Source organism: Balearica regulorum, chromosome 7, assembly GCF_011004875.1.
Source record: "Balearica regulorum gibbericeps isolate bBalReg1 chromosome 7, bBalReg1.pri, whole genome shotgun sequence".
NCBI classification, from domain to species: domain Eukaryota; kingdom Metazoa; phylum Chordata; class Aves; order Gruiformes; family Gruidae; genus Balearica; species Balearica regulorum.
In genome coordinates, this window is record NC_046190.1 from 19,453,056 (window position 1) to 19,478,929 (window position 25,874).

General features: G+C 41.9%; 2 protein-coding genes and 1 long non-coding RNA gene across 4 annotated transcripts; 2 read left to right on the plus strand and 1 right to left on the minus strand.

The window, feature by feature from the left end:
• The first annotated feature begins 1,755 nt into the window (after nt 1-1,755).
• Nucleotides 1,756-16,339, plus strand: LIPA (lipase A, lysosomal acid type). Of its 2 annotated transcripts, none has more exons than XM_075758306.1 (9): nt 1,756-2,313; nt 4,020-4,140; nt 7,921-8,119; nt 8,519-8,628; nt 9,259-9,395; nt 11,061-11,207; nt 12,379-12,450; nt 13,510-13,581; nt 13,677-13,756. In XM_075758306.1, the coding sequence occupies exons 1-9, from the start codon at nt 2,209-2,211 to the stop codon at nt 13,683-13,685; spliced, it is 972 nt and encodes a 323-aa protein (XP_075614421.1). In that variant the 5' UTR covers nt 1,756-2,208; the 3' UTR covers nt 13,686-13,756. The 2 variants fall into 2 exon arrangements, with proteins under 2 accessions (XP_075614421.1, XP_075614420.1); XM_075758305.1 differs by lacking the exon at nt 13,677-13,756 and adding an exon at nt 14,355-16,339 and having other exon boundaries at nt 1,757-2,313.
• Nucleotides 16,340-16,347: 8 nt separating this feature from the next.
• Nucleotides 16,348-19,063, minus strand: LOC142602603 (uncharacterized). The gene is made up of 3 exons (XR_012836350.1): nt 18,989-19,063; nt 18,844-18,913; nt 16,348-16,441 (listed from the first exon to the last, which is right to left on the minus strand). It is a non-coding gene; the product is annotated as an uncharacterized LOC142602603 (long non-coding RNA).
• A 3,222-nt stretch (nt 19,064-22,285) lies between these two features.
• On the plus strand, nt 22,286-23,820 carry CH25H (cholesterol 25-hydroxylase). Its single transcript, XM_010306740.2, has one exon. The coding sequence runs from the start codon at nt 22,437-22,439 to the stop codon at nt 23,259-23,261; it is 825 nt and encodes a 274-aa protein (XP_010305042.1). The 5' UTR covers nt 22,286-22,436; the 3' UTR covers nt 23,262-23,820.
• The last annotated feature ends 2,054 nt before the right edge of the window (nt 23,821-25,874 follow it).

The window sequence follows — 25,874 nt, forward strand, 5'->3', positions numbered from 1 at the left end:
CACGGGGAAATTTGGAAATACTTCTACAGCCCTGCTGCTTTCACTTTGGGGAAAGCTGCAGCTGGGCTGGCCAGTATCAGGGAGAGCTGCATTGCACAGCAGCAAATGCAAGAGCTTCTTGGAAAGCACGTGTGCAGAAAGGGGCTGGAAACAATAGCTGCATTCATATTGAATACAAAGACTTTGTTTACTTGAGTGTTCTGTACGTATACAAGAATTGGGAGTGGCTTCAAAAATATCTTTCCATTTTAGGGAGAAAACCCATAGCCGTACATTTCCTTGGAGCTGAAATGGATACCTGCTGACAAAGAATTCTCCCCTGGTAGCATTAGTCCAGCCAAACAATTGCCTAAAATGCAATTTTCATTATTAAAATATTGTAAATTAATTACACCACAGTAAATGACAGGATCCACTTTAAATTTCCTATTTTATGCTGGTTTCGATTTAGCCTAGTTTAGCACATAATTACTATGCTTGACAGCAGCAGTTGTGGCATTTTATAACTTGGTCTTTCTCCTAGGGGGAAAGAGTACCCTGTAATTAATTTGACTGAAAATCCAAGTGAATCACTAAGCAATATTTTTGCTACCTAAGTTCTTTAAAACAAAACAACCTGAAGAAATGGGATCCAGGAATGCAAAGGGTTGCATAGTGTCACTTGTATCGAGTGATGTATCCATGTATCAAAACAAGGGGATGCTATCAAAACTTCAGTGATTTTTCAATTAAAATCTTAATGCTTTCTAAATAAACAGAAACATGTTTGCTCTTAATGCACTCCTGCTCTACCACTATGTATTTTACATCAGGTTTCTGTATTAGTCTGAAGATACTACTACGAACATAGTAACAGGAATATTTATATTAGAGGATTGAATTTGGTCCAAGTTTTTGCAAGCCTGGTCACACGTCTCCTGACCACAGACACGCTTCTCTGGGAAATTATGGATATGCAATACACTGCCAGTTAGCTGCCTCAGAGCATGAAGATAAAACAGGTTCGCAGGAAGCTGATGATAACCCTGCTGGAACTGTGCACCTGCATGTAACTTAAGCCCACTTGTATTAGATTTTATGTATTTAGACTATGCTCAAAGATGATAGATAGATGATCTGTCCGTGTAAGAGTAACAGCGATTGCTGACAACGCTTTGCGGTCCTTACAAAGGACGGGCTCTTGTCGAGGCGCAGGTGTTCAGCACGGGGGGGAGGCAGCCCCCGGCCACGCTCCCGCGGCGGGGAGAGGCCGTGGCGGCCGAGGCTCCCTCTCTCCTTGCTGCTGCTTGCTCCCTGGAGACTGCGGCGGGCTCTGCGGCGGGGTCGGGGCAGAAGATAGAATACACTCTCGCAGGGCGGCACTGTGAGGATTCTGGAGATTTCAGATGAGGAGCAGACGCAGAAGACGAGAAGGGCTGGGAAGCGAAGATCATGGGAGCCGTTCCGGGGCTGAAAGATTTCCGAGGACCGAGTACGGGGGGGCAGGGGGATCTACACACGTATTACTTGAGAAACGCTGAATCACGCCGGCTCAGGCAGCCCAAGGCCGCGCACCCCCGTCGGGCGAGGGGGCCCGGCTGCTGGGAGAGGCCACAACGGCCCGCGGCGGGGGGCTGCGCGGGGGTCGGCGGCCACCGCCTCCGGGCGGGTTCCCGCCCCGCGGGATGGGCCGGGCGGCCCCTGCCGCCGCCGATAGGCCGCGCCGCATGGCCTGAGCGGCGCCGCCGGCCTAGCGCCCTCCCTCCTGCCGCGCCGCGCTCATCCGCGCCGGCGGGCGGGGGCGCAGGGCGGTCCCCGCGCGGCAGCAGCTCTCCGCGGAGGGCGGGCCGTCCCGCTGCCGGGCGGCTCCGCCGGTCCGCACTCACCCGAAAGGGGAGGCGCGACGGGGTGCGGGACACACCCGGGCGCCCAGCCCGGCAGTGCCGTGCGGAGGGGCCGGCCGCGCTCGTTCAGCCGCTCGGGGCTGGACAACGCCTCCGGCCCGCGGCTGCCTCCCCGCCGCTGACAGGACCGCGGCCGGCCCCGTCCTCGCCCTGTCAGCCGGGCGGCCGCCCCCGCCCCTGTCACGCGGTCCGGTGCCGGCCCCGGCGCCCCGCGGAGGCGGCACATAAGGCTCGGCGGGGCCCGCTCGTTGCCGCTGCAGCAACGTTGGGTCTTGCTCCGTCGCGGCAGAGCCGGGGTCTCTCGCCTCCTTCCCGCAGGGCCAGGATGCGGGGCCTGGTGGTCGCCGCTTTGCTGCTGCAGAGCATCTCCGGTTCGGGCGCGTTGGCCAGAGGGAGGAGAAATGTGGACCCCGAAACGAACATGAACATCGTGAGTGGTGGGGCGGGAAAAGTGCCCGAGACTGTCACCGGGTGTGGCCGCGGGGTCTCAGCGGGGCGAGGAGAGGAGCAGAGGGGTCCCGGCGGCGTGCGGCCCCTTTCTGGCTCCTCGGGTGCGAGCCTCCCGCCCTCAGCCCCGGGACGCTTCGGGTACTGGCCAGCGGTCAGCCCGCTGCTGCTTACGCCCTCTGCTTACATGTCGTCTTTCTCTTCTCCTCCTTCCTTTTCTGATCCAGACCTGTGCTTTTGCTAGAGTCAGGTCACTCTCTTGCTTAGCTGCTAGAAAAGAGCACGCTGATGAAGGGTACTTGTGCTGCTAGAATGATGCTCCTGTGTTTGTACCCACTACGGCTTTTCTTCCCATTTGGTATTTACTCTCTTAACTTTATCCTCCTTCTGCTGCAATGGCCAACTACAGAAAATAGTTGCTGTTAGTAACTGGTATTAGTTCCTCTTTCCTCTGCCCCATCTGTGCCATTTTTTGCAAGTGCGAGAAGATACTTGAAGCTTGAAATGCGTAAGGTCTATAAGAAAAGAAGTGCTTGAGTCGTTGGTATCATCTAAGTATCATTTTGAGGACTGAAAGTAGTCATTTAGTCTAAGGCTAATACCATTTGAATAGAACTTAGCCTTAAAGTCATTTTGGAATGTTAATATCACTGTGGATGATTAAAGATATATTTAAAAGAAATAGCATGTTTAGTTAAATGCTCCTTCTCTTCCTTGCCTGGCAGCTTGCCATCATGTCTTGCATTTCTTACATTTTCTCAAGGCACAGTTAGTGTCATAAAACCAATTAAATGGTAAGTTCTCTGTCCTAATGGAGTTGCATCAAAAGAAAATAACATAAAATGCAAGACAGAAGAGATGGGAGATAAATCTATTAATGAAATCATAGTATTAAACAAGTGTAGGGGGTTTTATTATTTTCTTGTTTGGCTTGTCAGCAAAGTCACTTAAAAGCTCTGCAAGAGACATAAGGTTTGAGGAGAAAGGTGAGTAAGAAATGGGACATGAAACTACGAGCTGAGGTGGCAATGTCAGCAGCTCACCCATGTAAAGAGTGTGACATTAGTGTTTTAAAGCTGCTGTGGTTTTGGTTTATTTCAGCACATGGCCTAAACATGATTGTGTCCTTTGTATAACAGAGAATTAGGCAAAAAGTTTAGATATAGATCTGAAACGTCCTTAAAGGAGCCTTTCTCTTTAGGAGAGATGAATTCTTCCCTCTTTCTCTTCTTCCCTGTGCCGCTGTGGTGCCAGTGGCTTTTTGTTGTCCTCATGTGCTTGTTACTGGAAGGTACTGCTTTCTTTGGGAGCAGTCAGTCTCAATTTTTGTCTGCCAAATCCACGTCTCGGTGTTTTGCCCTGTTGTCATAAGCTCCTTTTCAACACTTTAATCTCCTTTCTCGCTGCAAGCAGCAGGTGAGTAACTAATATGATGGATGGGGATAGGCTAACGAGTCCTCCCAAATTCCTAGGATAAGATTTGTGCTCTGGCTAGTTCCTGACTCCATACTGGGATAAGTCTCATAAGAAAGCCTGTCTGCATCAAATAGGTAGGTAGTATAGCACATTCCTCCACATCCTTTAATTTCACATCGCCATCTTTGGAAGGAACCCAGAGTACTTTGCACATGTTAATGAACTGAGGAGGCTGGCAGTCTGACTCCAAGGTGGTTTCTTTTCTTTCTTCAGAGTCAAATTATTACCTTCAGGGGATACCCTAGTGAGGAGTACGAAGTGACAACAGAAGATGGGTATATCCTTTCTGTTAACAGAATCCCTTATGGAAGAAAAGGCCGTGACAGGAGCAAAGGTAAGATTTATATCTGCTTGGAAAAATGGGAAGTCACAAGAAAGCTTTTTGATTTATAAAACTTTTGCTTCTGTAAAAATGCAGAAAAAGATGAAAGACTATATGACCAATGCACTTAGAATGTTTCGCTGGTGAATGTTATGGCCAAAATAGATTAGGCACATGTAGAGTGACTTGAGTAAAGGAAGGGAGAAGGAGTTAGAAAGCTATATTTTCCTGGCATTGCCTTTTTGTGACATTAATACAAGCTCTTTGTTGTTGGTTGTTTGTTTTGGGGTTTTTTTGAGGGGCTTAGAGGCCTTGATTTTCTAGGAAGTGGAAAATAAGTGTTAAGATTTGTTGGAGGTTTTTTAAGTAATAAAGTCTCTTGAAAAGAGATTGATTGTAACATTGTTGGGTTATTTCAAACCCCATTTTAAAAAGTGCTTCTTTATAACAAATAATTTTGTTAAAAATTCCTGACCATTTTCAAAATTAGGGACAGTTCTCATGCCTCTCTTGGTGAAAAATAACTAAACTACAAGAGTTCTCACTAGAATGTTCACAAAATAATTACTGACTGATTTCTGCATAAAGTAAGAATTCATTCTTAATTTTTACCTCTCTGAAGCTCCCTTTGCAGTAAGGTACAAGCCAGACCAATGCTGCATACTACTGGGGTGTCATATTTTACGCAGCTGCTTAAATAGGTAAAACAATATAATAAGATAAAATCCCTTCAGAACATATTGAGTACAATACATTTAAAAATATATTGCAATTTAGGATATCTAGCAGGTAGTTGACAGCAGGCAGTCCAGACCAGGTTGTGATTTGGAGGGGGACTGGGAGGAGCATCTGCAGGTGCCACCAGAGCACTGGTACAAGCTGTAAGAATTACTTCGAAAGCTGGTATAAAACTAGGTGAGGAGGTAGGGGAAAGGAAGGATGGAGCAATGTAAGCTGGAACTTAAGGGAGCAACATGGGCAAAAGTTTTTGCAAGGACTGAATGGTGGAATGCTTTAAAAATGAGACAAATGTATGTGGAAGAGGAGACACACGCAGCCTTTGCCTTGCTATCTTTGTACACTGCTTATGGAATTAACAGTGTATCTGAACAGCAATGTCTGAATTTGGTATCAATCTTGTTGCCACCCCTTATAAAAGATTGTCCTACAGACAATCACGTGTGTACAACAGCAGCCTGTTTGCATAGAAACTGTACATATTCTAAGGACTGCCTCAGAACCGAATGGACCAAAAAAACCTAGGATGAGAGGTAAAAACATGGAGCTCACAAAAGAAATCAGTGATTGTCCTATAGCCACAGGTATGAAGATGACCTGTGGAAAAACCCTCTCCTCTGCCAAAGGCCAAGCAACAGTCTTCCTGACCTTATCTGTTGGTTTTGTATGAGTTAGGATGTTTGCACTGCCCGCTGTCTCTTGCAAGGTGGGTGTGTAAAGATCAGTGCATGGACGAGGCCAGGCAAACCTGGCAGGTGTCTTTTGTACTTAAGAATTTCAGAGAAGCCCACAGGAAAAAGACAGGCTGCCTTTGTACCTGTTGATTTTGTCGAATCCTTCATCGATGACATAAGCAAACAAGTTTCCTGACCTGTGGGAATTCTGCACATTCCCTTTGCCAAACCCTCGACCCCAAGTTCATGTTTTGCAAAGTGCTTTAATTTTAAAAACAAGGATTACTGAGCACATTTGGGGAAGTACGATCTCCTAAAAGAATGAAGATTTCAAAGTTCATGTTGATCTTCAGTTTTTATAGACTTGGTATCTTTTCTCAGAAAGATACCGATGATGTGTTACTGCTGACTTAGCGTATATATGCCATAATGCTTCTTTTGCAATACCTGCTTAATGTGAATAGCATCTCTTGGAATTATGTATCACATGATGTTTTGGAACAAGACTTACAGTTTTTCAGCTTTAAAAAAAAAAAAAAAAAAGGGAAATGTCTGGAGAACTTAAAAGCAAAACATCAATGATTTTTGGTTTTAGTATTAACCAAAAATCTAAACCAGCTGCTTAGCATGGGTAAGAAGGGCATGGAAGTAAGTCTGTCTTCAACTTCTTAGGGGTGCAGTGAAGAGAACAAAATGTTCTATAGTGGAAAGGGTAGCTCAAGGACCTGCCTTTCTTATTCCAACCCCTGGGCTTTTTAGGATCAGAGGTGATACAAAATTATTATTGTTCAAGTCATTTTGTCATATGATTGTGCAATTCATGTGCAGATCTGGTGACTGGTAAAGTGAAAAAGGAACTGGCAGAAATTGGAGGCTAGTAGGAGAACAGAAAGCATTAAAGCAGTTGAACAGTTTACCTCTTCCTGTGTTATGAATCATGCAAGTAGCAGCTTGAGGAGAGCCTGTTCTTCAAAAAATCAGAAGTTGGTTGATCTGAGTTTAGTAAAAGGAAAGAAGATACCAAAGCTAAAAGCGAACATTACTGACAATAAATTTAATGTTGGGCTTGAAAATCCTGCGCACTGTTCATACGGGAATGAAGTATTACTGCAGCAGAGTGAAGAGTAGTGTTGAACTGTACTGTCTCCAGTTTGGCACTGCTGGAGATTTGCGCTGATTGCAGGGACAGTACGCCACAACGTATTTTTTTTCCCATTTTGTTAAAGTGGGCACTGACAAGGGTCCTTGTCACAGGTGTAAAGGTTGCCAGGAGGGAGGAATATTGCTAACTTGGATTTTGGAACTCGCAGCAAACACTTGCGAACGTGACCTGGAACAGAAGGTGTAGGTGGTTGAAACAGTTGTGATTTGGCTGTTTCTGCTGCAAGATCCAAGTCTAAATTATCAATGGAGGAAGTATTGTGTGAGTTTAGTATTGTAGTAGAATGATGTGTCATCGGAGGAGGTAAATTCCTGAGTAATCTCTGGCATTGAGCTAAAGTTAGCATGTTATCAGATTTGTTATTAAAGCAGAAAAAAAACCCCAAACACCTGCGCTACTGTGAGATCTAGAGGCAGCTCTTTGGATTTTCTGAAGGCCACGTTCCTCCTCAAGGATTACATGTTATTTTCTTTGTGTAGAAGCAGGAACCGTCAATTTTTTTAATCTATATTCCACATAAAGGTGTTATTTCCCTTTATCAGGATGGGGAAGTGAGGAGAAAGGCTTCCTAAATTCCAGCTGAGTCTTGACTGTGGTTCTTCTAACTACTTAAGTCAAGGGGAGAAATTCCTTTGAAATAGAGATTCCCTCGTGGGCTACCTGTACTGCTTTTCAGGTTCCGCCAGGGCTTTGGTGATGGAAGGGAGTTGCGTAGAGATAATATCAGTACCAGTTGCAGAAATTTCCACAGTTCAGCACCCTAGTTTGGCATTGTCTTACCTGGAAAGCAAAGATCTCAATAGCACATATATGCCTTCTCCAGGTTCAGGGGCAGGACAAGGGTCCTAAGTAGTTTGCCTGTCTCTGTGTTTGGGCCACTTTTCTGAGTATTTGTGAGCTTGAAACACTTGTAAAGGCTACCTGTATTTTTCTTGTAGTTCCTGCTTTTCTCATGTTGGCTTATTGCACATTTGCTGTCTGTTCTGAACTTCAAGAAGTCTTTTCCTCTAATGAGGAAACCAACGAGCTGCTAGTTTAAAATTCTTAATGATAAAACGTAGCTTTTTGAGAAAATGTGATTTCATGGCACTATGATTAAATCAAGTAGATTAAATATTCAAAGTGCAAATCTAAAGCAGACTTTCAATAACTTACTTGAATTCTTAGGCATTTAATTCCAGATGAACAGGAAGCTATGATAAATGCTTTATTTTTCAGGTCCAAGGCCTGCTGTATTTCTGCAGCATGGTTTGCTTGCAGATGCTAGCAATTGGATCACAAATTTGGATTACAACAGCCTCGGCTTTATGCTGGCAGATGCTGGCTATGATGTATGGCTGGGAAACAGCAGAGGGAACACCTGGTCCAGGAAACATACACACTTCACAGTGAAGCAAGAAGAATTCTGGGTTTTCAGGTATCCTCATCTTGCTAGAGAAACTAGAGGAACTACACACCCTGTTTACAAGCAGGCTTCTCTTCTTCTCTTTGTCCATCATCTCAGTTTAGTCACATTGTGAATGTATAAGTTTTTTTTTTTCCTGATTCCATGTGCTGGCACATATGTAGGGGCAGTAAAGGGGAGTTTTACGGTCAGTATAGTGTCCTGAGACAGCCTTCATAGGTGGTCAGTAGAACGTTAATTGCTTTGTTTGGTGCTTAGTGTGAAGATTCAATCACCAGAGTGTTCTGCTTCATCCTAAGGAAGCTTTTCTTTGTGTCCAAACAGCTCATCTGCAGTACAGTAAAGCTCTGTGCAGCTGTTCCACACTGATAACTTTACTTACACAACTGATGTTTTGTCTTTGCTTTGTAGCTTTGATGAAATGGCTAAGTATGACATTCCAGCCTCAGTGGACTTTATTTTGAAGAAAACTGGCCAGAAACAAGTCTTTTACATTGGCCATTCACAGGGCACCACAATGGGTACGTGAAGAGATGCATTTGTTAGAATATGTTGTGTTTCAAATGGTATCAGGTTCCACATATGTGGTTTAATGATGAAAAAATAGGAGGCTTGAAATCTACTGCTTCTGGTTTTTAGCTGCTTCCTGGAATATTCATCAACATTAAAATGAAAAGACTTAACCCTTCTGTGTTTACTTAAAGTGGGAAGCTGTTGAAATGATAAATTGAAGTCACAGGTAGTCACCAGTACAGTTTATATTAAAATAAATTGATGGACTCCACACAATAAAATGAGAATCATCAGATACGTGGAATAAAGATTCCCACTTCCAGAATATTTTTCTGTATGTAAAGCCTGGCTGGGTTGCTTTCAGGCCTGCAAATAGAAGGAGCTAGGAGAGTGTTGGGTTAGTTAGCGTGAACTTGTTTTTAAGAAGAAAACAAATCCTTCTGATTTGCCTCATTTAATTTGTGTTCTGTAGTAACTAGATTAATTTACAATATCTAAACTGATCCTAAACAGTCAAACTATTAATCTTAAAATACTTTTGCACACTTTATCTTAGATTTTATAGAATCACTGCCAGGTAAAATTCTCATCTAACTTGTGTCAGTGAGGTTTGTTAACTATTCTCATATTATTTACAGCTTTCATTGCTTTTTCAACTTTGCCACAGCTGGCTAAGAAAATCAAAATGTTCTTTGCCTTGGCACCAGTAGCTACAGTCAAGTTTGCCACTAGCCCTCTGGCAAAATTGGGAGTGTTTCCTGACCTGCTACTCAAGGTTTGTATTTGAGTGTAAATGTTTAAGGCCAAATGAGTTGTCCCCCTTTCTAGTTGAAAACAGCATAGCAAAGAAAGTTAATAGCTGTGGATTAACATGTTCAACAAGAACACTGTGCCAGTTTTTTGGTAATAATGCTATGGGAGTCAGCAGTGGCTTCTCTGGCTTTATTACTGTCTAATGAGACAATTTGCATCAGTTTAAAGTAGTATTTTACAATTACGACTTCATGGATGGATGGAATAAAATTATTATGTTTTCCATTTACATGTTTCTAGTATTTAAGCTACAGAAATCACATGATTAATTAGATAGTTGGTCTGTTTTTGAAGAGTCATATGATAGCTTTATACAGAATACTTTTGAATTGTCATGAACTTTAACAGATTTGTTTCACAATTAACCATTTATAGTGGAAGAGGATCCTTCAGAAGATGATTAAGAGCAGCAGCTTTATTTAGATGCTGTGAATCATCCTCTGGAGGAGTTTACCTTTCTCCATTAGCATCGAAGGGCATGTAGGCAGACTGGCAGGCTGCAGTAAGTGCCTGAAGTCAGACATTGTGAACACCCTGCTGTGCTGTCATTTTTAACCACTGCTTTTCTTTCAACCACCCATGGCGATTCCCACACAGAGCTGTTTGTTCTGTGAGATAAATCCTTCTCTAATGTACCTTGTACAGATTTAATGTGTGTCTGTTTGCATTATTAGTTCCCTGCTCCAAAGGCAGTTAACATAAAAGCGATACTAACAATTGTGATCTCCTGTTGCTCACATAAGGAACTTTGATGAGAACAGTAGCTGATCAGTGCCCTGTGCAGATGTTCATGTTGTGCTGAGGAACTTGATTCTCATGGTGACTTGCAAAAAAACTGGAGTGCAGAAGTGTATGACAGTGACAAACCCATAGGTCAGGCATATCTTTAAAGAGCTGTGTTGCTTTTAAGGAAGTTCTCAGTAGGCTATTTTTGAATCCTTGGATGTTTTAAAAACTTGCGGAGTTTCCTTCTCCGGAGATATCCAAAACTCACCTGGACACGATCCTGTGCAACCTGCTCTAGGTGATCCTGCTTTAGCAGGGGGGTTGGACTAGATGATCTCCAGAGGTGCCTTCCAACCCCTACCATTCTGTGATCATTCTGTGGTTCTGTATTAAAAAAAAACAAAACAACCAACAACAAAAAACAAAACCCAAAAAAACATCAAGAGGAATTGGCTGCCACAGCTTGTGCAACTTGTTTTTCTTAGGTGGTTTGAAGACAGGAGGTTGCAATTATGAAACCATTTAACATTAGCAAACACAGCTTAGCATATTTTAGCCTTAAACCATTCTGATGACAAGAAGCTGTATGGTATTCTTGTAAAGTACTGAACTTAAAATTGATTTGAATTTGAGGTCAGATTTGGAATTCTTGAAAGGTTGTCCCAGTTCCCGTGTACTTTTTGTGGGAGTAATGGACTGCATTGTTGTGGCAGAAGCGCTAACTGTGACCTTCCCACTGGACTGTAAAACAAGACTGATAAGGAGATAACTCATTTTCATATGACATACCTGTCACCGGTGCAAATGGAAATAATTAACTCAAGAATGTTGTAGTATAAAAACTAAACTCAGGTCATTCTATGCAATTACATATTTGTCCTATGTGTTTGTTATTTTGTAGGACATGTTTGGAAAGAAACAATTCCTCCCTCAGAATTCTTTGCTGAAGTGGCTTGCTACTCATGTTTGCACCCACAGAATACTTGATGACCTTTGCGGCAACATATTCTTTCTTCTGTGTGGTTTTAATGAGAGAAACTTGAATATGGTATGTTCTGGTGACTTTTAATAGCTAAGTTATTGTGAACTCTAACACAGTATTGACTGTGTATCACTGTACTGATTGTCCTTTATGTGTAATTAGAAGACCCCTAATGCCTTCTTCATCATACTGAGTTTGGATGAATATCTTTCTTTGGTATAGATTAGTTGCCCAGTTGGGATGGATAGAATTAACCTTTTAAAATGTTACTGGAAAGCTAAAATACATTCTTTTAGATCTGTTGGGGAAGTGGGTAAGAGAAGTGAATTAATATGATAGTGCAAGTATTTAATTCCTTTTGCAAGGAAGTGAGGAATAAAGATAGTTTTCAACAGAATTGTTGAAGTTTTGTGGTCTCTTGGTGGATGTGTGCTATTATTTTCTCTGAGACCAATTTCTGACCCTGCTGATGGCTTCATCTGTGGTCCTAGTTACAATGGACTTGTTTGTAGGACTTATTTTGTTATCTAAAAGCTAGCTAACAGCAACTGGCATGAGATCACCTGTTTTCATAATGATTCTTAAAGTGTTTCTAACTTCCTGAAATCAGTAGAAGCTGGTATCAGTTTACCCACAGGTGGATGAAGGCTGAGAATTTTTTTTTTATTGGAGTGAGATAGAATTAGCATTATTTTTTTCACCATTCTGTGTGCAAAAATGTACATCTTTTGTATTTTATATCAAGGTGAAAGTGCAGGTTTTTGATGCTTTCTTGCCCAGCACATACAGTTTTCATGATTTGAAGGGTAGATAATATTTATTTTTTCTGCTAGGATTTAAGTTTCCCCTGGGTATTTTGTACTTGTTCTGAATCACTTTGGGCTGACAGCTACTAGTTTAGATGTAAGGTTTCTCCAGAGGTCCATCTATATATTAGTTAATGTGGTCCCAATTTTTACAATACTAGAACTTTTAAAAAAACATATTCTGAATGTGTAAAAGTGCTTAAGGGATATCGTTACTAGATTTAAAGTTCAGCTTAAAGTTCTGCAGTTAATTGTAATTAATCCCCCAAACATTTGAACCTTCTACCTCATCTGTATGTATGACTCCAGTTAACTTTCGTTTGTAACAGTTTTAAGAGGAGTGGGAAATTTTCTGTTAGTTGCTCAAGAAGCAATAATGGATAAAACTGTTGCACTATGAAGAGTAAAACATGTTAATTATCTTGTTGCAGAGCCGAGTGGATGTGTATTCAACACACTGCCCTGCAGGGACATCTGTACAAAACATGATCCACTGGAGCCAGGTAAAGTTTCCAGAATCTCAAATGTGCATGACTCTAGCTTGTTTGCAGGATATTGACATCTCTGATATTTAAATGGAATAAAATGACAAAAATATATATGCAGCGTAGCCCAAGTGAAATTCTGGAATGACCAAATGTCAGAACAGCAGCTGTTCACTGCTGCTGCTTTGATGATACTGACTTAATGGTAGCTCACCCCTCTCCCCTCTTTCTTTGAAGATATGCTAAGTGTAAGTACTTCAGGCCAACAAACAATATAATGGAATAATTTAACTCAGAGAGATGCTGTAACAAGTATTTGCTCCCTTTCAGCAAACCCTGTTTTGGTTACCAGTGAAAAGCAGCAGGCTTTCTATTCTGTTCTACTCTGGCTTCATTTTATATTTTATTAGTGTATTTTGAATTTCACCTCAATGCACAATTTCATGCCTGTGATGCTATTGTGCCTGAAGCATGCTCAGCAGGCTGACAAATAAGAGAAGACATTTGCTATGGAATCAGTGGTCATCACTACTTGTGATCTTGTAGCTGGACTTGGTCACCAATTCAGAAACAACATGTTCTGCTGTACACAGCAGTTCAAGTGCTGGCTTGGAAAGAAATTTGTGAAGAATATTCCCCCCCTGCCCCGATCCCTGTTATATAGACTTCTGTTTCTGAAAAATGATAGGTTAAATCATACAGAGTAGACTTTTTCTAAGAAGGCTCCATGCTGTGTTCATATACATTTGGACAGCAAGGTAAATATTTCAGAAGTAAGCATGGAGCTGCCACACCCTGGCTTTGGGTACACTAATCTGTTTTCCTTAATCTTTCCTACTGTTGCTATGAAAGAGTGTGAAATCTCAAGGGACAAAGTCTAATGCTACCGACTCTTAATGTTTCCCACTCCTGTGACACTGGGCAAAGCAGTGACACTTGTCTTCATTAATACTTATCATTTCACTGTTGCCAACTGTGTCAGTTGCCTCTGCCAATTCTCCAGATGACCTACACTTTTTTATTGCAGCAATAGAAGTGTTGCAGTTGCTGTATGTGTGAATATTTTTGTATTTCTAGGCTGTGAAGACTGGGGAACTCAAAGCTTATGACTGGGGAAGCAAGGCTGCAAATATGGCTCACTACAACCAGGTAGACATCTTTTACAGATATGTTATAGTTCTTGAATGTCACAAAAAAGTCCTTGGGCACTTCTCTAGGTGTTATATTTATGCTGCACGCTACAGTTCCAGTAGTGTTACCCAGTAACCAGACTGCAGATCTGCCTTCCCCCCCAAAAAAAAAGACAGGACTATAGAGCTCTGAGGTAGTCCTAAGTCATTGTGGAGCCCATGGTTGGATATGAAGTTGTGATGGCACTTGTGTGTTTCTTGAAGGGGGTCCTGCCTGCCTAGAGCATGAGAACCCTCATGTGAAATGCACTTCTCACAATAAGGCACAGAATGTCAGTTCCTGTGTATTGCTTATCTTCAGTTTGTTTAATCTCCATGCATGTTTGTCTCTAAATTGTTGTGTGCAATATTAAGAATGTTTTGCTCCTTGTCACTTTAGTGACTGGGAAATATTGCAGTATCACACTTTCAGAGTAGGAATCACTTTCAGTATTTGATTGAGGTTTAGAAATAACTTGAATGGGATGCGTTCTCTGAGACTTCTGCTACCCTGCTGTCTTGTAAACTTCTTAAACCACATCTTTACTGTTGTGCGTGCTAAAATACTGCAGGACTCTTGGAGTTACGTTTCTTTTGAGTGGGGACTCCATGTCTAGCTGCCCAAGAAAGGAAGAGAAAATGAGAATCTCACAAACTCTTCTTGCATTTGCTAGTATGTTGCACTGCAGTGGAGTATCACACATGAAGACTCATTCTTTCTAATGCTTTTGTTTTCACTTTCCCCCTTCTCAGTCTACTCCCCCTTTCTACAAAATAAAAGAGATGACTGTACCAACAGCAGTGTGGACTGGTGGACAGGACTGGCTGGCAGACCCAAAGGATGTTGCTATGCTGCTCACTCAGATCACAAACTTGGTTTACCACAAAAATATTCCAGAATGGGAACACTTGGATTTCATCTGGGGCCTTGATGCACCTTACCGCATGTATAATGAAATAATTAACATGATTAGGAAATATCTCTAAACCAACATGGTATTTCAGAGTATTGGTTCACTAGGAATTCATCTTTTTGGAACGTATGCTTTTCTGGCAATAATGCTAACATTTTTTTATTTATGATGCATTTTTAAAATGCCAGCAATGACTACTGAATTGGATTCATATATGGCTGTTTTTCTCAATATTATTTCTCTCTCCTGCAGAAATCCTCATTATATCCTGCTGATTTTGCACACAGTGGCATGGTACTCAAAAAAAAAAAACAAACACCAAACCAGCAGTGTGACTGTGCACAAAAGGAATATGTCATGTGCATATAAAATTAATGACATGTCTGAAAGACAAGTTAGTCCATTCAGCATCTCAGATGCTTGACAATTAAACCAATAAGTATTTCACTGTACATAAACCACTGCCATTCTTAGTACATTGCCATTTTTGAGTACCTTTCAGAAGTACTCCTTGTACTGCAGTGACCCATTTGGTGCTGGTACTTTAAAAAGCACTTGGTGACTTTTTGCTGTGTTATTGTTTTGGCCATTGCATTATAAGCTAGCTACATCAGATGACCTTCTTTTCCAATATTGCCCAGGAGAATTGTCATGAAGCCAGAGAAGATCACCACTGTCAGTTGAAATCGCCTATTTTGGGACTGATTGATTGCTGCATTTTTCTTGAGTTAATGGTGTCCCTGAAGCCTTTCATGTTTCACATACCAACTATGGATAAGGATTGTTATTTGCCCTTGCAGATTCCTGGAACAAGAGAAGCTGTTAAAAGAAATACCACTTTCAGTTAGCTTTGTCAATAGGCTATAGTTTTCAAGGAGAATGATGTAACACACTTGTGTTTTGTTTTCTTTGCACTGACCAGTAGAAAACAAGCTCCCCCAGCATACTACTGGCAAGGGAAGAGCCAAAGCATTAAATCTATAGCTCGAGTGATGTAATTTGCATGGACTTTTCCCCTTCATCATCATCTGCTGCTTTGAAGATCTGTTCACTTCTTCACTGCTTATACAGTGCTTGCCACCATTGTGTTCAGGAACCCTACAACACCCTGGTGAAGCCTGGCAGTATTAATGGCCGTTTCCATTTGTCTCAGTTTCCACTTCAATGTGGGGCTAAGCCCCCATTTAATGGGGGGAGAGGATTCACGTCTGCTGCAGGGGTCTGCCTTTGGAGCTGTAACTGTCTGTGGTATAGGTGCCTTGCTCTTTCCATTGACTATGCAGAGGACTTTGGCTCCTCTGAATTGCACAAAAGTTCCATGCCAAATGTAGATGTATGAACAATCTCCAGAGTCAGTTGCCTCAGTCCAGATGATAATTTCTGTGCCATGGTTGGATTCAATCCAGATTTCTGTCAGTAATTGCAATGGGATTAAAAAGCCTTTTCTACATGGCATAGAAGATAGTGCTTTTTAAACTGAGGCAAACTTTTTTGTAAAAAAAAAAAAAAAAAAAAAAAAAGTTGCAGAAAGATGCATAAGTCATAAATTAGAGTGAGTTTGTTTTTTTTTTTCCTAATTCAGACTCAGGGAATCCTCAGGCATTGTTTAAGGAAAAAGTGGTTCATGATATTTCAATTGCGATTCCTAGTTGCTTTGTATTTATAGCAGCCACATTTGCTTCACCTTGCTGTGCTGAAAGGAAATTTCTGTAGGAATCCAAAGTGACTGACTTAGCAGTTGTGAGGGTATGTGATACAGCAAGAGCCACGTGCATCACATTTATTAAGCTTGAGATATTTCAATAAACATGAGACCTACTTGGATTTCAGAGCGATGTGTTGTTTCACTCCTTGTTGTTTCATGAATGCATGTGAGTCTTTGGGACAGAATCCAGAAGGCTGAGGTTGTTCTTCACAACTATTCATCTGTGGAACAAGTACAATAAAAAAGTAAAATAGCCAAGTAAGCTTCCATTTTACTTTTGTCCTGAAAGAGGCTTTTCCTGAGCTTAAAAGGCCATTCATGTTATTTCAGGGGACTTCTCTGAGACTTTTAACTAAAGTACCAATTGCAAATAACTGCTTACAAGATGGACTCATTTTCTAAGCCTCCAGGTGAGGCTTCTTTCAAACCACTGACATGGTGGAAAGCTTCTTGTATTGCATTCTTAAACCTTCGGTAATTGGATTGCTTAACATACTGTCTGGTAATCTCATAAATAGCATTTAACCACAGAGTAAGGCAAGGAACTAACCTTTGCCATGGTATGTTTGATGTGATCACCCAGCTTTTGACCTTCGTCATCTTCAATAATAAATATGCTCATTCTGTACCTTGCTGTAGATGTGCAGTCAAGACAGTAGGGTGTATTAAATCCTATGTGTTGCCAGCTTTGTCAGCTGATGAACCCACTGCGTGCCTGGAAATAAAGCCAGAACAGTGGAAGATTTACACAAAAGCCATTATGGAACTTCTCTGCTTTGCTGGAGGAGGGCTGGCTATGGGAATTGTGAGCTGCTGTGCTCTCCCTGGCTTGCTAAAGTTACAGGCACTGTGTGACACAAACTTGGAGAGGTGTCAGTGGAAAGAAATGTGCAGAATAAGACACCCTGAATGTAGAGAAGAGTAGTGTGAAGCTTGGTCTAATAAGAATGAGCAGTGAGTGATGAATGGTACATTTCTCAAAGCAGATCTTACATTGTGTCTGTTTTATAGACCACTTTGTGTTATAGGTGTATATATATGATGTTGAAGGTTGGCTGAACGTCAGCTTTGGATAATATAAAAGTGTACTAGCATAACAGAGGGCATCAGACACTTTCTGCTGACTTAGTCTCAGCATTTAGTGATGTGAACAAACTAGGATAGAAAGCCAGAATAGTTCCCATTTAGCTGATGGATCGCCAGACTCATAGACCTACATGCATCTGAAGTGAATGGACGATCCAGGGCTTTGACTTAGCCATGTACAACACACTTGGGTGTATGAGGGTTTAGGCACACAAAAGAATCATAGAATGGTTTGGGTTGGAAGTTCCAACCCCCCCTGCTATGGGCAGGGACACCCTCCACTAGACCATGTTGCCCAAAGCCTCAAAAGGGCACGTGTTTGTGTCCACATGTTGTGCTTGGAACTTAAAAAAGTACTTTCTATAGCCATCTGCAAATACATTCAGACTGTTCACCTCATGCACAAAGCCTAAAGATGGTAGATGGTGTGTACGTTAGTGGTGCGTACTGAATGATGTACTAGCTCAATGTCAAGCATTTTAACCCTAGTGATTCTGTAGCTAGTGATAGCACTGGCAAAAGTTTACACATCAACTCAAACAACATAGCTCAGCATAGGAAGTGGTGGTAAAACAGAGCTCCTACTCCTTGGGGCCCTGTAAGAGAAACAGTTTTGTCAGCTTGGGAACAAAATAAACCATTTTCCTATAAATTACTCTTTATGGTGAATGTGCCATACAGAAAAAAAAAAAAAAAGGAAACATGAATACCTTAATAACAGGAAAAGTCACAAATTACGCTAATCTATAAGATATGAGGGAGAAACCTTGATGGAGGAATAGGTTTTCTGATATATAATAAAACATGTCTCTTTGTGGAAGATTGTCCTGTAATGAAAGCATTTATGTCTTCTCCCTTTCAATGCTGCCACATTGCCTGTTGTGAGAGTGCTAATAATGACCTCTCTTCTCTAATAGCCTATTTTTAAATAACTTTATATGAACAAAATACTTCTGGCATTGCTACCCTGCAGTCAGAGTTCATGGAACTCATCAATGAAATAAAAAATTATGAAGGTTGGATGGACAGTAGCCACACCTGTAACATGAATGCCTAAGTCTGATTTTCTGAGGATACCGAGCTGAAAAGTATCTGTGTTACATTCTGACTCCTCTAGAAATGATGAATGTGTGTAGTTGTAGAGGATGTGAATCAGTTTCTCACTATGGAATTGCAAATTGTGAATGAAAGAATTTTAGGATCTTTTCCTGATGGTTATTATTTTGAAAACTGATCCTGATAAGGTAAAGCTTGAGAATTAACAATATTTACTTTGCTGGCAGCTTTCCATCCCTAGCCCTTGTTAGGAATTCATTAAAAATTAATCTTTCTTTCTGTGCTGGTTGGAGAGGTTTTTCAGTGAAGTTGGCTGGGGAGGTGGAGTGTTGGTATGACAATATTTTGATTAAGGAATGTGTTAGTTCTGTTCAGTATTTTGTGTTTAGGCTAAGGTTTCTCATTAAAACCGAAGAGGAATGCGTGTTCTTCATCCTCAAGCACCCAGCGTACCCGTGGGCTCAGGGTTCAGCCTGCTTACCTGGCATGTGAAGAGTAAAGCCTCATGTCTCTTCTTTGAATTCAGATGCCAGACTTGACTCTCAGGTTACCTAAACACAAGGAGACTATAGGTTGAAGTTCGCAAAGCTCCCTCTTTCCCTCCCAGCCCGTGACACCTATAAGACCTGCGGACAGATCTATGCCTCCCAGCGTTTTGTCCTGCTGCAAAACAGTGCGCGTTTTGTTATCCCTGAAAATTTTAACAAAGTCTAAGACATATTGTCTGGCAAGTGTGACGCAGAGGAAGCAAACACTGACGCGGAGAGCAGGTCTTCGGGCGAAGGCTGAGGCCGCGCGGGCGCCGCGCGTGGGGGAGCGGGGCTGCGGCGGCGGGTATCTCCGCTAGGGGGCGGTGCTGCTCGCGGAGGGGCCGCTGCAGCCCCGCGCGGATCACGCGCCTCCTCGCCCCGCGGAGCTGCCGCGGGTGCTGCCGGGCTCTGCGTCCTTGCTCCGGGGCCCTCGGGGCGAGGTGAGTTAGGGTGCGAGGACCTCGGATTCATTGTGCTTTTCCAGCGTGGTGACAGTTTCTTGTCAAATGAGAGAAGGGACTGCCTCTGCCTGCCGTTGCTCTGGTTACTATCCTGCTTCCCTGCTGCTGTCCCGCGAGTTCTCAACCCTCTTCCCCAGCGCCCTCTTTCTGGTAGAAGGCTCGGCATGCACTGGGATGTTGCCTTATCTCTGGCACAACAATAATCCTACCGTACAGAGGGGGAGAAGAGGAGGAGGGAATAAGAAATTTTGCCTGTGCTGCTGTGACGTGAGTTTCAATATGTTGGTCCTGGTTTTTCCTTCCTGCTAACTTTTCCTCATTTTCCTACCCGCTTACTCTTTTTTGCTGTTTACCTTATAGCTTGTACCTAAGAGTGCAGCCTGGGGTAGGTGCTTGCGTCTTGTGCTCATGTGGAATCTATTTTAGACCCTTTGCGGGGCCTCATTCCAAACTATGTGCCCTTCAACCTAAACTCTGTAGCAGGAGTCTTGATTTTTTGAGACCTATTTAGAGTCTTCTAACACATGGGGAAGTTTGGCAGCATTGTAAGCTGAGTGAAAAAAGCTGGGGTTACATTGCTGAATTAAGTACAGAAAGGATTTGCGTGCACTTTGTCTTTTCTTCACGTTGTACCTTGCACTGACAAAGAAACCTAAGTTAGCGGAGCAGAAATACGTCCTAATTGCTTTGAGGTGGCTAAGCCAAACAGCTTGAAATCAGTTTCTGGAAAAATAAGAGTTTGCCCTCTCTGATGCCTGAGGATTCCTGTTTCTGAGCCCACTGAGGTGCTGAGCCGGACTCAGCCCCCGGGAGCCGGGACGCCTGGCCAGCAGCGCTGCGGAGCGCCAGCAGATGGGGCGCGGAGCGCGGCCGGCGGCGCTGCCGGCCCTGCGGCGTGCGGAGCCCGGCTGGGGCTGCGCCAGGCTCCGAGGTAAGTTCCGCTCGCATTGCGCCTTCCTTGGGCTTTATGTTGCAGGATATACTAGTAATAACACCGCAGAATTCCGTTATTTTTCCTTAAGGGACTTAAGGATATTTTTCTATGACCTAATCTGCAGGCAAAATGCCTATTCTTTAAAGTTTAGTTTATAGGCAGCAGTGGTGCTAAAACTTCTCGAGACTTCGCATGGCTATTAGGGATTAGTTGGAGGAGTGTCTTTAGGGCAGCCGAGCAATTTCTGTCAATCTCCCTTTAGGCAGAATTGGAATACATTGTAGAATAAATTCATTCCCTGCATAATTCTAGTAAAATAGAGAATCACGTATCACATCTGAGAGGCTTAATTTCTGATTGTAACTACATAAATCAACAGAAAGCATCCCTCTCAAGAATATTTTGAGACCCATACAGTGATTGAGTTACAAATGCGTTTTTCATGTCCTTATTGTGAAATGGAGGTCATAAAATACATCAGAAGATTGAAATGAGGCTCTTGGATATAGATCCTCATCCATTAAATTAGTGTCTCTCACTGGGTTTTAGTTTCACTGCATTCGACAGTCTGAATTGAGTTCAACAGAACAGTCTCCTAACAGCAGAAAATCTCAATCAATTTCTAAAATGTATGTGCATAGAGTCTTTGAAGCCTGTACTGTACCTGTCTCCAACAAATAACTTCTGATTGCCTGAATAATAGCACAGATAATGTTTCAGTAAACTCCTTGAAGTCTGAGAGCAAAATCTGCACTTCCTTAAGAGCCGAATCTCTTGATGAGAAAAGAGTTGAGACTAAAAGCCAACTTAAGTGTTAGGAGAAGCCCATGCATAGGTCAGAAGAAGTCACTGAAATTAATCATTCTTAATTTTTGAGAAGCAAGGAAATTCGGTCTCACATTTCTCCCCCATCAGATTTCTTTTCTGAATAGCAAAGAACTAAAATCGTCTGAACAAGCTAATAAAGTCATCTAGGAAGTTGAGCTCATTTCCAACATTAGAATAAATGCTGTACCTACAAAAGAGGTGAGTTCATAGGAAGCTGATGGCAAGCTCTGTTTCCCTAAATGTTCAAAGCTTTGTTTGTCTTTTTCTAAAAGCACAAAAGCAGTGATGTCTCAGTGGTTAAATCAAAACCTCCATCATTTCCCCTAAAATACTCTTAGCAAATTAGAAATGTTGGGAGTCGAGCCTGCTAGCTTCTGTCTGCTGTGTGCTTGCCTATGGTCAAAGGAAGGTCCTTTAAAGGACATAGGTCTAAGCAGTGGATTTTCTAATTATGTAAGTTAGTTTGATACTTGGGTAAAGGATGATTTCCATATCATATTGCTCGAAGAGCTGTTGGGATGTGGAGTGAATATTGTAATAATGCAATAATACTTGTCACTAAGTATCTGTTTGGAAGCATAATGAGATTTTACCTTGTATTCTTCCCAGCAACTGGGGGATATTTTATTCTTCAAAAGTTGTTGGCTCAATTTTGCATCTAGTCAAGTCAGGTGGATTTTGCCATGTCAAGTAGATACAGGAGCATAAAGGAGAATATGACCTCAAAAGTAGATGGAGATAAGTCACAGCCACCAGATGCAGACTAGAAGCATAGTGGAGGTCTCCTTAAGGTTTTGACTTAGCCTGTCATATACCCAAGGGATTGTTAAGAAAATGTGTGTTTGCACACGTCCATTACCCACCAAACATCCACAGGTCAGACCTGGGGTTTAGGTACACGTACATCTTTGGTAGCAGTCACATAAAAAAATCAACAGTAGGTTGTATTTCCTTACCTATAAGTGTAAACGGATAACAAAGGATGACACAATTTAAAATTAGTAAGAGAAAGCAGTTTTTCAAGTGTGTGCACTAAGTGGAGTGGAAAATGTTCCTACCATCTTTCTCTGAATTCCAGTGTTAGAGCTCTGCATTTCTGGTTATTTTTCCTATTGTCTCTTGTAGAGCTCCAGTGATTACCGTGGCCAGCTAATTCTGTTCTGAGATTGTAATGCATTATACCATTTCTGTATAACAGGAAAGGGAACTTCCTCTTTAAAGCTACGTATTACTAAGAAGGATTTCTGATGGGCGGAGTTTTCTCTTGAGCAGGCTAAATAAAGGCTTGCAGGATTTACAGACCTCTCAGACTGCAATCAGCATGAACTGCAGCCTGCCAGACAGAGTGCTGCTCAGCTACGCGATGGATGGACAGCAGGACAGGTTGTGCCTTCAGTCTCTTTGGGACTTTGTCACAGCAAAGGAGCCATTCATCAAGTCACCATTTTTTCCAGTGCTGTTTTCTTTTACAGCATACATGGCTTTCTGTCTTCCATATATTGCACTGGACTTTTTAAGCACTAGACTACCAAACTTGAGAAAATACAAAATCCAGCCACAGAACTATCCAACTCTTGGAATGATGGTGCCTTGCATTATTCAAAGTGCATATCACCATGCTGTTCTGATCTTCCCGGTGACATTTCTCCACTGGTACTGGAGACCAATGAATCTACCAGTGATAGCTCCAGAGCTGCCTGAGGTCCTGCTGGGAGTAGTAGTTTGCCTGCTTCTGTTTGATTTTGAGTACTTCCTGTGGCATTTGCTTCATCACAAGGTGCCTTGGCTCTACAGGACCTTCCACAAGGTGCATCACAAGCATGTGTCAACGTTTGCTCTTACTACACAGTACTCCAGTGTATGGGAATTGCTCTCACTGGGATTTTTTGCTGCTATCAACCCAGTGCTCCTCGGATGCCACCCTTTGACAGAAATGATTTTCTTCCTTGTAAACATTTGGTTGTCAGTGGAGGACCATTCAGGCTATGACCTTCCATGGTCAACTCACCGACTTGTGCCGTTTGGTTTGTATGGAGGAGCACCGCATCATGATCTCCATCATCTGAAATTCAAATCAAACTATGCTCCTTACTTCACCCACTGGGACAAACTCTTCGGGACATTCACAGAGTCGCATTATAATTAAGGATATATACCTGTGAATGAACTCTTATCTTTTATAGACTAAACTGGGACATTAAGTTTTGAAAGACGTACAAAAGATTGTATATTTGAAGCTGCCTAAGCAATAGCTATTTATAAAAATCCTCTTAATATATGTGTATTTGTATGTATACTTGGAACTGCCTATGTTAAGTGACTGCAAATGGGAAGGTAAATATCTGTTGCTTAAATTTGTTTGAGTCAAAGGTGTAAGGGAAGCATTAAGAGACATTCTCTCTTCTTTCCTTCTTTTCAGCTTTCATAAAGCATGTATTGTATTACTGTATGGTGTTTTATACATACGCCAGAACAATTATCTTACTGTTGTAGGATGATTCATGATGTAAACAGAAAAGGTACACATCATGGATTTTGTGGAGTTTAATCTGCCAGAGCATATTATTGCACAATGATGTTGTAAAATATTGCTGCCAAACAAAGCTAGTTGGCTACCTGTGCAATAATTTTGATATTTATATTTTAAAACTTGATGTACTATCTGTTTTTAATAGAAAATAAATATGGTCATTCTTTTAAAATTATATTGTTTCATTTCATTCATTCCTCTGTTCATATTAGGAACAGGTATGATTCCTGTTGCATAGGTGTCATTTATTTGAGTTTCAGAGTTTCAGGCTTTTCTTATTAAAATATTGTCATGTTATTTCAAAAACGAACCAATTACTCTTTCTCCAGAATCATGTGTTATTTTTAAATAGTTTTCCGTTTTGTAGAAACAGAATATTGAAGAATGCAGTTTAAAAAGCCATAGTGAAATTTTATTATTGCATTTGCGAGAAGCTTGAATAATTGTCCTGGTTTCAGCTGAGAGGATTGATTTTTCTTCATAGTAGCTAGTGTGGGGATACGTTTTGGATTTGTGCTGGAGACAGCATTGATAATATAGAGATGTTTTTGTTCTATGGACTTACTGTTGAGCAGTGTTTACACGGGGCCAAGGCCTTTTCTGCATCTCGCACTGCCCTGCCAGCGGGATGGCTGGGGGTGGACAAGAAGTTGGGAGGAGACACAGACAGGACAGGTGACCCAAACTGACCAAAGGGGTATTCCATACTATATGATGTCATGCTCAGTTTATAAGGAGCTTGGGGGAAGAGACAGGGGGGGCAGCGGCGTTTGGCGCAATGGCGTTTGTCTTCCCAAGTAACCGTTACGTGTGACAGAGCCCTGCTTTCCTGGAGATGGCTGAACACCTGCCTGCCCATGGGAAGTGGTGAATGAATTCCTTGCTTTGCTTTGCTTGTGCACGCGGCTTTTGCTTTACCTATTAAACTGTCTTTATCTCAACCCACGAGTTTTCTCACTTTAACTCTTCCAATTCTCTTTCCCATCCCGATGGGGGGGAGTGAACGAGCGGCTGCGTGGTACTCAGCTGCCGGCTGGGGTAAAACCACGACAATAATTTTCACTAAATTTATGGTGTGAGAGCAGAACATTAAGCAGTCCCTTAATAAAAGGGAGCATTGGTCCTTTACAACCACATCCATTAATTGTTACTGGCATGCAAAAACCTGGGAAGGAATATAAACAGGGTTTCTACAAAATAGATGATTCTTTCAAGCAGATTTCAGAGGAACAGAATCAAAGCTTTCATGATCCAAGACCATAGAACAAAATGGTCACATGTTGCTAGAACAACAGTTATATATAAAACATTGCCATGTAGTCTCACAGAAGTCATACTGAAAGAAATAAGCATGAAGAGATAAGGAGGTCTTCCATGTCTCATTCAGCAGAGATCCATATGGACGTCTTATGTCCACTGCCTAACATTTTAATACTTATAATCTTCTATCCTGTATTACTAGTAAACTTCTCAGGATCGTGATTGGAACAGAGAAAGTGCAAATAATGTAGAGAGTGTGTAATGAACACTTACGCATCATCATCCAAAAATGTCTTTGTCATTATGTTATGTCTAGAGGGTTGTGTGACCTTACAGAGGCTGTTTGTCCAGGAGAAGAGAGAACCCTTAGTATTTCCAGCAGTGTGAACTTATAAGGGGAACAGTGCTTTTGGACACTGCATCTTCTTGATAACAGGAAATAATTTTCCTAAACATCTTCATAAACAGTACAAAATGCTGCAATCTTAATACTTAACTACTCCCTCTGCTCTCTGGATATCACAGAAGAGAAACCCTCCTTTTCAGTCGTAAGAACACGACATATCCTGAGAGCAAAAACTGAGGCTTAAAAGAATACAAAATTGGATTTTTTGCCATGCATCTATTCAGCTGAAAGAAAGAATTCCCAATCTTTCTGATGATTATAATCTTAAGTATTTTGGGGTGTGCTATAAAGAGAAGGAAGTATTTCTTCTTCTGCCAAATGCAGTAGGCAAAATACAGTCTCTGATTTCTTTGAGATGTTTAGCCATTTTGAGGTATCCCAAAGTTATCCTCTCAGTTCTAGAAATCCCACTTAGTTCAGCTTGGCAAATACTGAGCATCTGATGGGGGTGCTCTGTGGTTTCAATGGGTTATACCTTATACTATAACTATATATTGTAACTATATGCTATAACGGTCTGTTTCATGTACTGTTGGCTCTCGAAGTAAGCAAGGTTAAGGCTA